The 15528-nt window shown below is 51.5% G+C and overlaps 1 protein-coding gene across 1 annotated transcript in view; it reads right to left on the minus strand.

The window, feature by feature from the left end:
* Positions 1 to 7611: 7611 nt before the first annotated feature.
* Positions 7612 to 15528, minus strand: part of CLRN1 (clarin 1) — a 41966-nt gene continuing 34049 nt past the window's right edge. Inside the window, exon 3 of the mRNA XM_066241223.1 lies at positions 7612 to 8642. Coding sequence (XP_066097320.1) covers positions 8377 to 8642 — 266 coding nt within the window. The 3' untranslated portion in view covers positions 7612 to 8376. The remainder of the gene's footprint in view (positions 8643 to 15528) is intronic.

The following is a 15528-nucleotide window of genomic DNA, read 5'->3' on the forward strand; positions in this document are numbered from 1 at the left end:
AGAGACAGACTCCTGCATGCACCCTGACCGGGATCCATCTGGCAACCCCCATCCAGGGTCAGTGTTCTGTCCATCTGGGGCCATGCTCACAACTGAGCTAAGCAAATATTTACTGAATGCTTAGCCTGGGTCAGGCATTGTTCTAGGGACTGGGGATACCTCAGCGGACAAAACAAAACTGATTTAAAGGAAAAGCATTTTGAGAATCAGGCTATATTTTTACATCTCTCCTTATGAGCTTGTGAATAATAAAAAGAGTTTGTAAGGAAAAGTACCCTCACAGGATGATCTGATCATAAATTCCTAACTGCTGACCTGTGGTGGCGCAGTGGATGAAGCATCAACCTGGAATGCTGAGGTCGCCGGTTCAAAACCCTGGGCTTGCCTGGTCAAGACACATATGGGAGTTGATGCTTCCTGCTCCTTCCCCTTCTCTCTCTCTCTCTCCTTTCTTTCTAAAAATAAATAAATAAAATCTAAAAAAACAACAACAAATTTCTTAAAAAAAAAAAGAATAAATAAATTCCTAACTGGACAGGTTGTGGTAGTAGTGACGTCCAGGCCTATAACTTCTTTTTTCTTTCTTTCTTTCTTTTTTTTTTTTTGACAGAGACAGAGGGATGGACAGATAGGAACAGACAGACAGGAAGGGAGAGAGAGAGAAGCATCGATTCTTCATTATGGCACTTTAGTTTTTCATTATTTGCTTTCTCATATGTGCTTTGATCAGGGAGGCTCCAGCAGAATAAGTGACCCCTTGCTCAAGCCAGCAACCTTGGGCTCAAGCTGGTGAGCTTTGCTCAAACCAGATGAGCCTGCGCTCAAGCTGGCAACCTTGGGGTTTTGAACCTGGGTCCTCTGCATCCCAGTCTGACGCTCTATCCACTGTGCCACCACCTGGCCAGGCCCAGACCTATAACTTCTTAACGAAAGTTTTTAAGCAAGCCCTGTCCATTGCTTTGTGCGTGTAGGTTATAACACACCTCTGAGCTATCAGAAGTAGTATCCCCTGAAGGGGATATGAACCCTCACGAGAGCACATAATCTTGCTAACTATCCCTTAATCCAGTATTTGCCTTGCTCTCTCCAATCTCCCTCACTTCCCTCCCCTCCTTCAAATACCTAAAAGAAGCTGAAAACCTGTTATTCTCTGGAGCATTTGAGATCAGTTTGGCTCAAGTAAACTCTTATAAACCCATTTCTTACATCAATACCCTTACAGTCCTAGGGTACAGAAAGTCTTGGATTTGTAAAATTTATATTCCACCTTGTTCTAAAAAACCTAAAGCAACTTATAAAAGTAGTGTACATTCATAAGAAGGATTCTAAAATAGGAGTAGAAGAGATAGTAAATAAGTGTTTAGGAGTCTGGAGAGCAGCGGAACCCAAAACCAAGCCGGGAATAGGGCTAGTTACTAGGATATCACATGTACCGTGACAATCCTAGACCTTTGAGCAAGTGAGCCGCAGATGTGGCACCAGGCTTTCCAGCGACTGCAGTACCCAGAGTGACGGTCCCACCCATTGAAACAAACAAAAACAACAAACAGTTCTTTTGGAAGAACAACACATTCTCACACTAAGACCAGAAACACATTTTTCTAAGAATCTTCCAAAAATAAGACACGCTGTGGGTGTGCTGTTAGGACTACATCACAAGCCAGACACCCCCAGATGAGTCCCAGAGATCTGTCGCCTTGAATCCCATGGCCTGAGACTGTGGGAGTTCACATCCCGTTGCCAGGGAGTAACTAGGGGCAAGGATGCCCACGGTGAGTCAGTCCCTGACGCTGCAGTCAGCAAAGGCATGAAACACGGCACAGGTGTGGCTATTGATCTGGCATGTGTCTCCTGAGATAAAGAACTTAAGGTGATGCACAGAACAGCTGGAAGCAAGGCAGGAGGGAGATAAGAAGGCTGGATGTCAGCGTCTTGCATAGAAATGTGTGTTTGGAAAGCATGATCAGAACCATTTCAGCTCAGGGCATTTGACTCCACCAGCGTCTTCCGTCCCTCGGGGTCTGGCCGTCAGTATGCTGCGACCTGGCTGAGGGGAGACCAGGGAAGGATGGGAACATTCCGTCGTGTTAGAACAGGATGAATAAGGATAGAAATAATACTGCCTTTCCTCTTTAGTAGAAATCATCTAGAGGGACTTGAAAAAAAGAAGAGAAGGGAAGTACTATTCAGTCAACTGGGCTGCCCGGGAATGAAACACACCCCAGAAAAAGTAAACCTCGGGTTCCACGTCTTTCTCTCAATGTGTCTCAGTGTATTCTGTTCTCTAGTTTTAGAAAACAATAAAATGGGTTAGAAATTGTGACAGAAATTTGGTCAGTCGTTATAAGGCTAGAAATCAGACCAAAAGACTGCTAAGGAGTACAGATTACTATAGAGGGCACAGAACAATTTTTAAACCCTACTATGATGGGCAGTTTTGGGGGGGGAGTGCCTACCAAACTCACATCTTCTGTAAGAACTCCCCCCGCCCGCTCCTGCCAAGCACACATTCATCCTGGTACCCAGCCCCTCCCTGCAGCCATGACTCATGCCTCCCTCCCCACTGCAGCTGGGAGGAGTCGGGTGGCACCTGGCCAAGGAGAGCCCATCTGGACAGAGACTGCGCTTTGACACGCTGATTCCCCTCTCTTCTCTCCTAATTTCTCTTCCCTCTCTCCCCCACCCCTCTGCTCTTGCTCCTTGCTTAAGACGTCTCAAGGGAGTTTTTGTTCCTTATAGGAAATGCTCTCTGGGCCAAGTTATTAAGTAAAACAGGAAGTTTTTCTTTTCTTTAGAGGGCTAATTGATGTGATGAATCTATTTTACATTTTTATTTATTTGTGTATTTTTTAAAAGGGCATAACAAGCATATTTTGTGTAGGGGAGCACCCGGGAAGTTTGTGGCAGAGTAAAAAGACACTCTGAAGCAGGGGTTTTCCAGGCTAGTGGTAATGTGTGTGACGAGACGCGATGAGAAGGTAGTCCGCGTCTGCACATGCTGTCCTGCCCTGGTGCTCCGCCCACCTCTTCCCAGGGGCTCCGCCCACCTCTTCCCGGGCACTCCAGGGGTCTTTGCTCAGGCCAGGCAGCTAGCTACACATAAGCTCCGGGGAACAGGGGTGACAAAGGTGAATTTAAAAAGGGATGTTAAATTCAATAGTCATTAGTTTGGGTGTAAATTAGAGTCAGGTGCACTTTTGGAGAATAAACTTGCTTTTGGCTCTAAGCTAGCAAGAAAATTCCTAGGAGTGGGGGTGGGCAGGAGGGACAGAAGAAGCACTCCCGAGTTAAACCTAGGATCTCTGCTGGAGTCGGTGGCCAGCTGTCCTCGTTGTCATCCGGGTGAAGCCCAAGCTGACAGCAGGGAGTAGGTTTTGTCCATCAACCTGCGGGAGGGACACTACTTTGGGCTCCAGGACTTATCCAGCCCGCAGCTTTGCCACAGCCTTGGCGTATCTGGCAAATGCTCTAAGCAGCTGAGCTACCTGGTCCAGGCCCCTCCCCTTTTAATGTATAGTGGACATACAATACTGTATTAGTTTCAGGGGTACAATGCAGTGATTCGACATTTATATACCTTACAACGTGATCCATATGGTGAGTCTAGTAACCGTCTGTCACCATACAGTTATTACAATAGTATTAACTATATTCCCTGTGCTGCCCCAGGACCCTTGCTCAAGCCTAATCCGACCCAGGACTGTGGAAAATCCTCTCAGGAGGCAGGAAGTGAAGAAAAGTGGTGGTGTGGAAGGGAAAAGAGCTGTTTGATTAAGCATCCCCCCTGGGCGACACCCCCAAACCCAGGTAATGATGGAAGCCTCCCTCCTGGCTCTTTTAGATGCATTCCAGAACTTTCCTTGGCAGCATTTAATTAAGTACAGAGTTCTTAACAGCATTTTGTGGACACTGAGACTCTAAAATAATTGTTGATTTTTGAGGGGCAATTTATGTCATTAAGGAATCTCATCTGATTATTATTTTTTTACTGGCAAACTGTAAAAATGCTGGCTTTAATAATAAACTGAACTATAAAAAATATAAGAAAGGGGATTCTTGAAGGCTAATCTTCTCTGCTCTTAAGCAAAGATCAAGTAAAAAAAAAAAATCCTTCCCTCTTTTCCTTTCCTCCCTGAAATCATAGCCCCGTGCCCTCGGCCAGTCCCCTGCAGGGCAGATACAGGGGGAGACCTTTCCGAATGAATGGAAAGGGGGTTATTGACTGCCATTTGAAAAGAATCCTGAAGGATACCAGCACCAGTGAAGCGGTTTATTTACTCTAGAGATTTATGCAGGAAGTTCACTCTCTGGTCTTCATTTCAGCAGGTGACAACAGGCAATGTGGCCAGAGGGCCACAGCTTCAAGATGAGCAGCTCAGTGTCGGTGGGGGAGGGCACACCTGGCCTCAGGTGACACCTTGAGAGGTCAAGTGTTGTATGTGGCACTGGCTGGGACGAAGCAGAAGAGCTATCCCCGAGAAAAGGACCTTGGGGTGGGCTATGGGAGGCTAAGCTGCGGTAGCAACTAGCCCCCAAACATGGTGGCTTCACAGTAAGTTCATTTATTGCTCTTGTCACACCCCAGTGCGGGTCACAATGCCTGCCTCTGTTTTGTAGCCTCGCCATCTGAACCACACAGTCTCCCGGGCTGCAGGGCCAGGGGATAAGAGGATGGAAGGGTTGCTTGGGATTCCTCAGGGCCAGCCTGGAAGTGGCGTGGGTCCCTTCAAGTCTCCATTTCAGCAGTCCTGACTCACTCACAGACCCAGCTGCAAAGGAGGCTGGGAAACGTAGTTTAGCCGTGTGCCTAAGAAGAATGTGATAGGGAACACACAGGACTGTCGGCCACAGAGAGCCAGTGGGGAAAGGGTGACAGCCAAGGGGGATGAAGGGAACACCTAAATGGCAACAAGTAAAAGAGAAGGGGTCTCTGGCCTGGGATGGGCACCAGACACTGTCCTTCCATGAGTTACGACACACTCTTTATTCTACTGGGTTAAATGGAAGGAGAGCAATTTCATGCCAACCGGTGAGCTGTGGCATCCTGGAACCCACACCTCTGAGGTAGGGACAGTACTTTTTTGCCTAAATAAGGGCATGGCAGATGGGACCCCGCGGGCCCTGCCGTGACAGGAGCAGCTGGGTGCACTGAGACCCCTGGCTCTGGGAGGGCATGGGCTTGCGTTGCTTGAGGGGCCCAGCCCACCCCCTCCGTGTGCCCCTTACCAAGCAGACTGGAGGAGACAGGGCACACTCCCCACCAGATTCAGAGTCACGGCCAGCAGGGACAGGAGTGGGCTCTTGCCTAGTGACCGACACGGCTGCCTCGCTGCGCGCTCTGTTTGCTTTGGAGTGGGTCAAAATCCAGACCCAGATTTGAGCAGACAAAGACTCCTTTAAGACGCTTGCCTTTAACTGTGAGGTGGCTCGCACAGCACCGCGCCCGTTTGCCCCCGGGGCACCCCCAGCCCGGGTCTGATACTGTGGATACTGCCCTCCAGGCCATGCAGGGGACCTTCTCTGGAGACTTCTGCCTTGGGTTGTCCAGTCAGCTTCGGGTTTCTCTGGACTTGTCACATAGCCCAGTGGGCTCTGGGTTGTGACAGTGTAAGTGTATCTAGTTACATAAATGGGCATGGGGGGGGGTGTTGCAAAGTCTATACATCAAAGTCCAGGTTTATTGAGTTTGCATTGGCATTTTGCTGAGCAAGAGGGCTTTTCTCTGAGAGGGGAGTTTTATCCCAGAATCTAGGGCCCCAGACCTGGCCGGTCTTGCTTTCTGCCTGTTAGGTCCCCTCTGTCCCTTGTCACTCGGACAAGGGGAGGGGGCTTATCTGCCTGAGCCTTGAGCAGCCACCGCAGTGAAGGGGGTTGAGGAGGGACGGCACACCAGATCCAACGCTGAGCTCCCAAATAGCACAGGCTCCGGATATCGAAAGAGAAGCGATCAGGGACAGCGAGGCAGTTAGAGGACCGGGGCGGCCGGCCTGGTACTGGTCTCCAAGCAGCGCTGCTATAACAACCACCGTATTTTTAACCTACACTGGGTCTCACTGGAAGGGGAGAGGCTGAGAGAAACTGAGCGAGTGGGTAAATCTCCCTGCTGCTCCGCACCCCACCCGCAGTCTCCCCCTCAGTTCTTGTTCAGGGTTTTTAACAGGTAGATGGTTGGGACCAACACCCTTTCTAGGGGCAGGCTGGAAGCCGCTGCACCCGCATGTGGCCAGTGTGACCCCTCTCCTCCCCCTGCTGCCTCTCCCCCTGAGCATGCGCAGACGGAGAGGCGAGGAGGCGCCCGGGGGCGTGTAATGCGTGAGCCTCGGACCAAACTCGTGCACCGTGAGAGTCGCTAAAGTGACCCAAGTGAAAGACCTTTGGAATCTGCGAAGTGCCCTCCTTGTCATTGCAGCCTGTCCTGGTTGGTGCACTGGTCCCGGGGCTTCTGCTGCTCCTGGTCCCGATCCCGGTCCCAGTCCCGTCCTGGGAATGGGTCCTGCCAAGTTCACGGCTGGGCCTGCGCAGGGGGCCTTCATGCTTCCGCCACTCTTCCCTGCCGCCTAAAAAGCGCTGAGGTTCTGAGCACGAAGGGTGTCTGCCCACCACCTGGACCAGAGCCCCTGCCTGACCGTGGCCTTGTGTTTGCGGCCCCAGAGCCAGCAAGGGGGGACCCGTGTCCCCGTGAGAACGTGGGAGTACTGGAAGGGGGGGTCCGACACAGCCTCTGATCTCCACGGAGAGAGCCACGGAGGGACTTCCCGGCTAGACCCCTCTAGCAGAGGCTGCTTTTAGACCACACATTCCGTCCTGAGAGAAGAGGGGAGACCACTTAGTGGACTCCTCCGAGGGCCAATCGTCTCTCCCCTTATTATTGTGTGCGCCCAGGGCCCGCCTCCACTTCCCTGGGGGAGAAGACTGTTAGGTTCTCGTTGGCTTTTCAGCTGCTGCTGGAAGATTTCTCTTTGTACGAAACAGAGTGCAACCAGAGGCTTGCTTCCCGAAAAGACAGCTTGGTGTTAGAAGTTTTTCAGACCTCTGAGGAGGGAGGGAGGGAGATCAAATGAGAGTGTGGGTCACTGGCCTTTGGGGTCTCAGGCCCGTGACCCACAGGGTAGCTGTCCCTGTGCTTTCCTGCCCTCTCCCAGCTTCTAGAAATCCTCCGGGTGTATTTCCGCAAGGACAGAAGGGGGCCGAGCACCTGGGACCTGAGGGTGTGGTCTCATGTCAGCCTGTGGGCTGTAACCACCGAGCAAGTTATATCCCAGCTGTTTGTTTCTTGTCAATTTTTTCCAAAAGGGAAAAAGTGGCATTTGTTTGTTTTTGTTGTTGTTGTTTTTATTCAACAAGCACTTTCCAGACCCTTGAGTGGGAGCTAAGTCCTGAGCAGCCCTGGCGTACCCTGGCGTGCGGCCTGGTGACGTGTTCTGGGTCATTCTCTGCCTCTTCCTGGGTGTTATCTTGAGGACAGCCGAATGAGGAGAGAGGAAGGGTTAGCCCCTGGCTCAGCTGTGGTCTTCAGTCAGCTGCAGGTCAACGTCATGGGCAGTCCAGGGGCAAAAGAACCACCTGGGTCATGCTTCGTGACAGCCAGGCCAAAAGCCAAGGTGACGCAGTGCTACCACCATAATCCCAGCTAGTGATACAATTTTCATCATTGAAGATTAGTGCTCGAGACACTAAAGTTAGAAACAACAGCCCCAATGAGTCGTTTTGTATCAAGTTTACTAGGAAAAAATATTTTTTCACAATTCCTCATTGGTCCTAGCAGTTGTCTCCCTGGTAAGGACCGTGTGACTGTAGTGGGGTCACAGCCACAGGAGGGACGATACCCTTAGCTTTGTTTCCTTGTTCTTGTTTACTTTTAGAGGTTTGCACATCTTAATCCGCAGGCGTTGATCGTAAGACTGTACTTTCATTGAGCTTTAAAGAAAAAGCTCAGTTAATGCACTACCATTTTAAGAAAGCAATTCCAACTGTGTTTTCTGGTGTCTATTGCAACAAATGTGTGGCTATGTCAGAAATAGTATTTGTTTCTATTAAAATATATTCCCTCCTGCCTTCTGATTCTTCCATGGGGCATGCATTTTGCAGGTTGATATGTGTATGGAGTAACAATTTATCCGTTCCGGCCCACCGCCTTGACAACCTGGGTGAAGCAGCTTCCGGCCAAGCAGCCCACGTAACCTTCCAAAGCCTTCCTTCTGCACCCCTTCCTTCCCAGCCTGCGCCCTTTGTGCACGGCTTGTAAACGTTACCACCGCGGGTTTGGGTGCTTTCGCTGGAGCATCTGAAAGGATGGACCAGATTACACTGCATCCAAGTGAGCACAGCGAGCCCACTCACTGCCTGGGGCGCCAGGACCCCGGAAGCGCTGGCCTGTCAGTACATGAGATCCGCAGCCACGTTCGTCGTCTCTGTGTCTTTCGATTTTGCGAAGGGAAACTGGAACCCAGCAAGTCGTATAAGGAGCCCGTTCAGAAAGTGAACGAAAAAGCAAAGGAAAACGACCCAGAACGAGGTGGTGTACCTCTCACTTTGCGTTTTGTAGGCATAGGTCCCTTCTTTGTAATTCGCAATCTTTTCTGAGAGGTGGTGAATTTTCACTTCCGAGGCGAACAGAATCATGACAAGACACCCGCAGGAGCCTGCAACAGAAGGAACAGAGAACGCGTTGGGCTCCATAGTTCCCGAAAAAAGCCTCTCCCGGGGTTTATCCTCACTTGCATTTTGCTGCAAAAGTACATCATTTCAAATTAGTAACCCTGAGCCTGATGCCCCACCTGAGTGGTGGCAGTGTCTGGTGGTGGCTTTGAGTGACAAGACTGGCGGGCCAGCGGGTCAAGCTGATCTCACAGAGATGGGGAGATGGCTCTGTGTGTGCCGAGAAGGCAGCGTTGCCGGCGCCTTAAAAGCACGTGGGGGTGGGGGGAAGGAGTGGGATATGAATACACTGGGACAGGAAATGAGTTGACTCGGGTGATGGGCACACAACGCAATCAGGAGATGTTCACCTGAAACATATGTACTCTTCTTATTAATCAACGTCTCCCCGTTACATTTAATTTCTAAATAAAAATAAATAAATAAAGTCATCCATTTGAGGCTTAAAAAATAAAAGCGCAATGGAGAAATCAGTCTACGAAGCCACCACGGCTTCGGTGAGGCTTCAAGGAAACAAATTCCTCAAAAGACTTCCCAGGCTGCGCGGGATAAATGCAGGTGGTCGGTGGTCGGATGCCCCCTGTGCAGGCCCGGGACTTCCTCCGGACGGATGCTGACTCCGCCCCCAGCTCCCACCTGGCCACAGCTGTGAGGGGGCCCTGGAGGAGGCGTTAGGGCAGAGACTATCTGATCTCCTTGTTTCTGACTGCGCTGGGGATTCCCCCCCCCCCCCTGGGGCCCCTGGCTGCCTGGGATAAAGACCCGTGTTCTGGCTGCGGGTGCCTGGGCTGGAGGGGCCGCTGAGTCCATGTGTCGGGGCCCTTTCCTCCTGTCGCTGGGCTGGGGCAGCAGTGGCTGGGGCTCCAGGTGGGCTCAGAAATGGAAGCCACCTACTGTGGACAAACAAGAAAGGAGAGGTCTGGCTCCCGGGTCCCGGGAGCCACCAGCTCACCCTGGACTTCTTCTGCCTCTGGGTTTGTCTGTGAGAGAAAATGAAACATCTGCTTTGTGTAATCCACTGTTATTATTTCTCTCTCATTGTTCACTTGTTGGCAGTGTAATCTATCCTTCCCCGGTGCTGCTGCCATCTGGGTGAGACCCCTGCTTGACGAGGCATCCCTGCTGACTGGTGCCCCCGAGCTCCCCCACCCAGGGTGGAGAAGGGGGACCCCAGGTGGGCGATGGCCCAGGGACAGCAGCAGGGGGGAGGGGAGCAGGGTGGGGAGCCCAGTGGGTGGCTGGGACTCCCGGGGTTTCTGCAGCCTGTGTCCATGGCCCGCCAGGCCACCACAGAAGGGTGCCAGTTCATAGGAGCCCTGCTGAGATGGTGCTCTGCTGCAGGTCAAACCGATCTGGCTTCATCACCTGTGAAATTAAGCAGTTTTAATCACCAGATCTCAATTTCCTTATCTATAAAACATGGATCATAGAGATGATAGATGATCAGTGTTGGATATTAGAGTTGACATGCATAAATGCTTACTAATTTGGCAGCTGTCCCTGTGGTTTTTACATCTTACTGTTTTCTCATAAGTTTTCCCTGCAATTCCTTACCCCACTGCGCGCGCGCACACACACGCACACGCACGCACACGCACGCACATGCACACACACACCCTGACCACATCTGGTTGGCAACCGAAAAGAAGGCATTCCAGCACCTTGCTCCTCCAAATACTCTCGCGTTAGGTCTGTGACTCCTTTGGGAGGGGTCAGTGCTTTTGGTTCTTCAGTTACACGTAAGTAGTTCATTCAAATACCCTGGGAGCAGCAACATGGTGGCTTAAGTTCCCATTCATGAATTCACTCATTCATGTATGCAACCAGGCTTATTACATGCCAAGCAGGAGGATCGTGGCGGTGATTTAGCCACAAAAGGCAGTGCATGCGGTTTCTGCTCGAACAGTGTAGATAGTCAGGCAGGGAACACAGAGAAAACCAGGAGGAAACCAAGTGGAGTGCGTGTAATGATGAGGAGGCACAGACGAGGGCCACACCCGGGAGGGGAGGACCTGACATGGAAGGCAGTTTCCTGAGGAGCAGCTGTAGGAAGCTAGCCACGCGAAGGGCAGCTGGGCTGTGCGGAGAGAGCACGCCAGACGTGGGCAGCGACAGTGCAAACGACAGCCCCCATCCCCTCTCCAGAGGCCCCGCTTGGGTTGGGGGTTTGGGTTGGGGGTTTTGGTTGGGGGTTTGGGTTGGGGGTTTGGGTTGGGGGTTTGGGTTGGGGGTTTGGGTTGGGGGTTTTGGTTGGGGGTTTGGGTTGGAGGTTTGGGTTGGGGGGTTTGGGTTGGGGGTTTGGGTTGGGGGTTTTGGTTGGGGGTTTGGGTTGGGGGTTTGGGTTGGGGGTTTTGGTTGGGGGTTTTGGTTGGGGTTTGGGTTGGAGGTTTGGGTTGGGGGGTTTGGGTTGGGGGTTTGGGGTGGGGGGTTTGGGTTGGGGGTTTGGGTTGGGGGGTTTGGGTTGGAGGTTTGGGTTGGGGGGTTTTGGTTGGGGGTTTTGGTTGGGGGTTTGGGTTGGAGGTTTGGGTTGGGGGGTTTGGGTTGGGGGTTTGGGGTGGGGGGTTTGGGTTGGGGGTTTGGGTTGGGGGGTTTGGGTTGGAGGTTTGGGTTGGGGGGTTTGGGTTGGGGGTTTGGGGTGGGGGGTTTGGGTTGGGGGTTTGGGGTGGGGGGTTTGGGTTGGGGGGTTTGGGGTGGGGGGTTTGGGTTGGGGGGTTTGGGCTGGGGTAGCAGGACAGACTGGGTTGTGCGGGGTAAGGGTGGAGGTGAGCAGAAGAGGGGAAATCCCCGTTTCTTTATTAGAATTCCGCCTAGGACTGCCCCCATGAACTTAATCACCACCTTCATACACCCAGCCCCCCAGTAATAATGATATCATTTTCTTGAACCTTCGCTTCCCACTAGCCTCAGAGGGTGGGTTGTTTAGAACATTCCTTTGTAAAATCGGTCTGCTTATTTTTGCATTCTGAGCTTCGCCCCAGAGCCTCCCCCCAGCAACCCTGCATTCTTCCTTTATGGTGAGATCCAACAAAAAGGCTGCCACGCTGTTTTCTCTTTATCTTTTATTTGAAAATGGTAGGAGGAAAAAATACCCTGGCGTTTACCATGCTACTTTTCTTTGTCTGAGAAGAATGGTGAATTTCAGACAAGAGAAACACTGTATTTCCTTTCTTGCTTGAGAGGAAAAATTCAAGCTCGGTTTCCTTTTCAAGTGGTTAAATATTTAAAGGTGCTGCTTTGCTGAGGAGACAGCGGCCTGGGGAGGCTGCATTTCAAATTCCTCAAGTAAAAGTTTCTCGGGGCGTCTTAGACTCACAGCCTTGTGCCACAGCTCAGACGTTCAGTGGTCCAGGAGGGGAGAGGATGGTCCGAGGTTCCGCTCCGGGTTCTGGGCTTAGCCTTGTGGTCCACTCTGTCATTTTCGAGTCCGAGCAGAGAAACCCAGCCCGAGCCTCTGATGTGAAGGGAGATGGGAGAGCACTCAGAGGACTTAGAACACGTTGGCTGTTCTCTGTCGACGGCTCCGAAAGAGCGGCCAGACCGGGGATGCCTCCGTGTGATTCATGGACCGACAAGTGCACATGGAGTGTTTCTTTTGGTGGCCCGACTGCTAGGAACACGGGAGAGGCGAGTAAGGGATGTGAATGGTGGTGAGAACGGGGCTTAGCCCATGTCCAGTATGGCTCTGGGACTCCAGCGGGCGGTCCTGCTCTGAGCCCCCCACGTAGAGGGTCCTGCCCCCCCCTTTCTCCTGGAGAGCCCTCCCCCATGTAAGGGATCCCTGAAGTCAAGGGGACTGGAGCCCAACTCACATTCTAGATACACTCCTGGGGCCCAAGAATTCCTTCCCCAAACAGCCTGAGCACTTCCTAGGGCTCCATGGGCGCGTGGGTATGTTCCCGGGCCAGTCCCTGTGGCGCTGTTACCCCGAGGCCTGAAGTCGTGCCAGGCACAGCTGTTTGGGGGCCTGGTCAGAGCTGGCTACGCAGAGGAGCGTTCACACACTTTATGCTGAAGGCCCTTTACGAAGTGGGCGGAACCAGGATGGGAAGGAAAGAGGACAGACAGGGTCCAGCTCGCCTCCCATCACCACATCCACGGGTGGAATTTCCAGGGCTCAAGAATTTTTGCATTTGAATCTGGCCTTCGGAGAGATGCTTGTGAAGGTAGGAGGCTAGACCACGTGTCAGTGAATAGTTTATTAGCTTGTGGTTTTAACATGTTTAGACACGGGGTGTGTGAGCTTCCATTCAGACTCTTGCCCAGGGCCTTACAAATGTTGGGGTCAAGTGTGCGTGCCTGCCTCTTCCTTCTCCCAGTTTTCCACGTACGCTGAAAGCCCACACTCAGCTGGGGCGTCTGGACAGATTCCATACGTGTCTGTCCATCTGACCAGCACTGCTCAGACTGACAAGAAAGGTTAGAGTGTCTGACCAGATGGTGGCGCAGCGGGTAAAGCATTGGCCTGAGATGCTGGGGACTCAGGTTCGAAATCCCAAGGTCACCACCTTGAGAGTGGGATCACAGACATGACCCCATGGTCGCTGGCTTGAAGCCCAAGGTCACTAGCTTGAGCAAGCGGCCACTGACTTGGCTAGCGTCTCTAGGTCAAGGCACATATGAGAAAGCAGTCAATGAACAACTAAGGAGCTGCAACTGAGAGTTGATACTGCTCATCTCTCTTAAACTCCTGTCTGTTTGTCCCTGTCTCTCTCTCACTAAAAAAAAAAAAAAAAAGAGAAAGAAAAAAGAAAAAGGTTAGAGTGTAGGGACTTTGGAAAGCCTGCCAAGCCTTGCCCAAGCTGGAATCTGGAATATAACCAGGCACGGGACCCAAGTTGTGCTGCCTAGTGGTTTACTCAGGGAGCAGCCATTTTTCCTTCATTCGTTTGATTTCCCCACCATCTGGCTCATGCTGCGGTGGGTTATTCCCCCCCTTTTAATGACTTTGAGGACTGAGTTAATTTATGACGGAATAGGATTGCTGAGTTATAAGGCTGTCACATCATGAATTATTAGTCAATTACCAAACTTTTGTGATGTGCTAACAGGGCACGTGCACGCCTCCCTCTGGCGGCTGTCTAGGATTGGGCTCCTCTCTCCTCCGGCCCTTACAGGACAGGGGACAAAGGTCGCAGTCTGGAGAAAAGCTGCTTCCTCATTGCTGGCCGGCCCCGAGGGTGACTGTGCTGTGTTTGGGTGGGTACATCCTGCAGGATCTGAGGGCATCCAGGGCACCATGAGTTTTGGTAGAGAAGTGTTCTCAAAGGTGAAAATCTATGACACATTCTCCCATGATCGCTGAGACTGTATTTGGGGAAATAATAAATTAGAATTTCAATTCCATTTTAAGTAATGGCCGGCATTTCCAGAAAGCTAACACGTCATCTTTAATCGCTCTTGCAGATGACACACGCCAGAGGCATTCCGTTTCCACACCAGGATGATAAATTGAAAGTTTCCCTTTTTAAGGAGGCTTGAGAGGTGGTCGACGGGGTTTGGGAAAGCCACAACTTTGCAGGTGTTGGTGCTAGTATTCTGTGAAATGACACAATCTCAGTAGAAAGCAGGTGCTGAAGGTGAGATCCCAGCAAGGATCTCTCCCCCAAATGGACGTGGTCCCGGTTTCCACAGAGTTTAGAGACCGATGCCGACCATCTAGAAAGTGGGCAGACAGTCAAGTTAAGCAAACTAAGACCTAAGAGCAGGTCCAGAGGTCATCGTGGAGAGCAAGACGGTCGTGTGTTTCCACTGACAGGTGTGGGTGCAGGCTTAGCGCCAGCTGGGCTCCGCCTGGCCTCCTCCTCTTCTGTCACGGAGAGCTGAGGGTCCCCAGCGCACTTGAGCCTCGCAGATGAGCTGTTGGCGAGAAGGGTGATTTGTGCGAAGAGGAAATGGTCTAACAACACAGTTGTTTTCTCACGGGAATTGATTTTTCAGAAAAGGAGAATGTCACTTGTTATCAGGAGATATGCAGGGCTGTTCTCCTATTGTGTCCATTTACTCAACAAGAGTTTATCGGGCACTGGCACTGTTCTGGGCACTGAACAAGGCAGACGGGAATCCCTGTCTCGCGGAGCTCTTGGTGGGGACTGAGAAGACGCAACAGCAAGATGGATGCCTCTGTTCTTTCGTCTGTCGGCAGGTGCTACACAGGGGAGGACACGGGCCTGGGAAGCCCCAGAGAGAAGATGACATTTTAATGCCTCCTGAAGGAAGTCAGGCAGTGAGGAGGTACCGTATTTCCCCATGTGTAAGACGCTCCCTGTATAAGATGCACCTTCATTTTGGGGCTCGAAGTTGGGAAAAAAAATGTATTACATAAAGTCATTGAACTCAAGTTTTATTCATCATAAAATTCATACAACTCCTCATCACTGTCAAAACTCCCATCCATTAGCTTGTCCTCATCTGTCTGATGATGAATCCCTGTCTTCACAGACTGCCTCGTCCTCAGTTCCATCTATGGCATTGGAAATGCCACAACCACTGTGTAAGACGCACCCAGTTTTTAGACCCCAAAGTTTTTGGAAAGGGGTGTGTCTTCTACATGGGGCAATATGATAAACACTTGAGGAGAAGAGCATTTCAGGCTGAGGGAACAGCGAGTGTGAAGGAACCAGGGGGTGAGACTGGAGAGAGGAAGAGAGCCGGGCAGAGAGGCGTAGGAGGTGAGCCGTTGTGTGTGTGTGTGTGTGTGTGTGTGTGTGTGCGCGCGCGCGCGCGCACACGCGCACATACATTTCTGGGGTGGGCACATCAAGTGGTGCTCTGAAGGTCACAGCAAGGACTTGGGCTTTGACTCTAATTAAACCAGAACGGAAGACAGACGCACACATTCGGAGTAGGGAAGGAGTCTCTTTGCAGTTGTGA

The sequence above is a fragment of the Saccopteryx bilineata genome, chromosome 8, assembly GCF_036850765.1.
Source record: "Saccopteryx bilineata isolate mSacBil1 chromosome 8, mSacBil1_pri_phased_curated, whole genome shotgun sequence".
Taxonomy (NCBI): Eukaryota; Metazoa; Chordata; class Mammalia; order Chiroptera; family Emballonuridae; genus Saccopteryx; species Saccopteryx bilineata.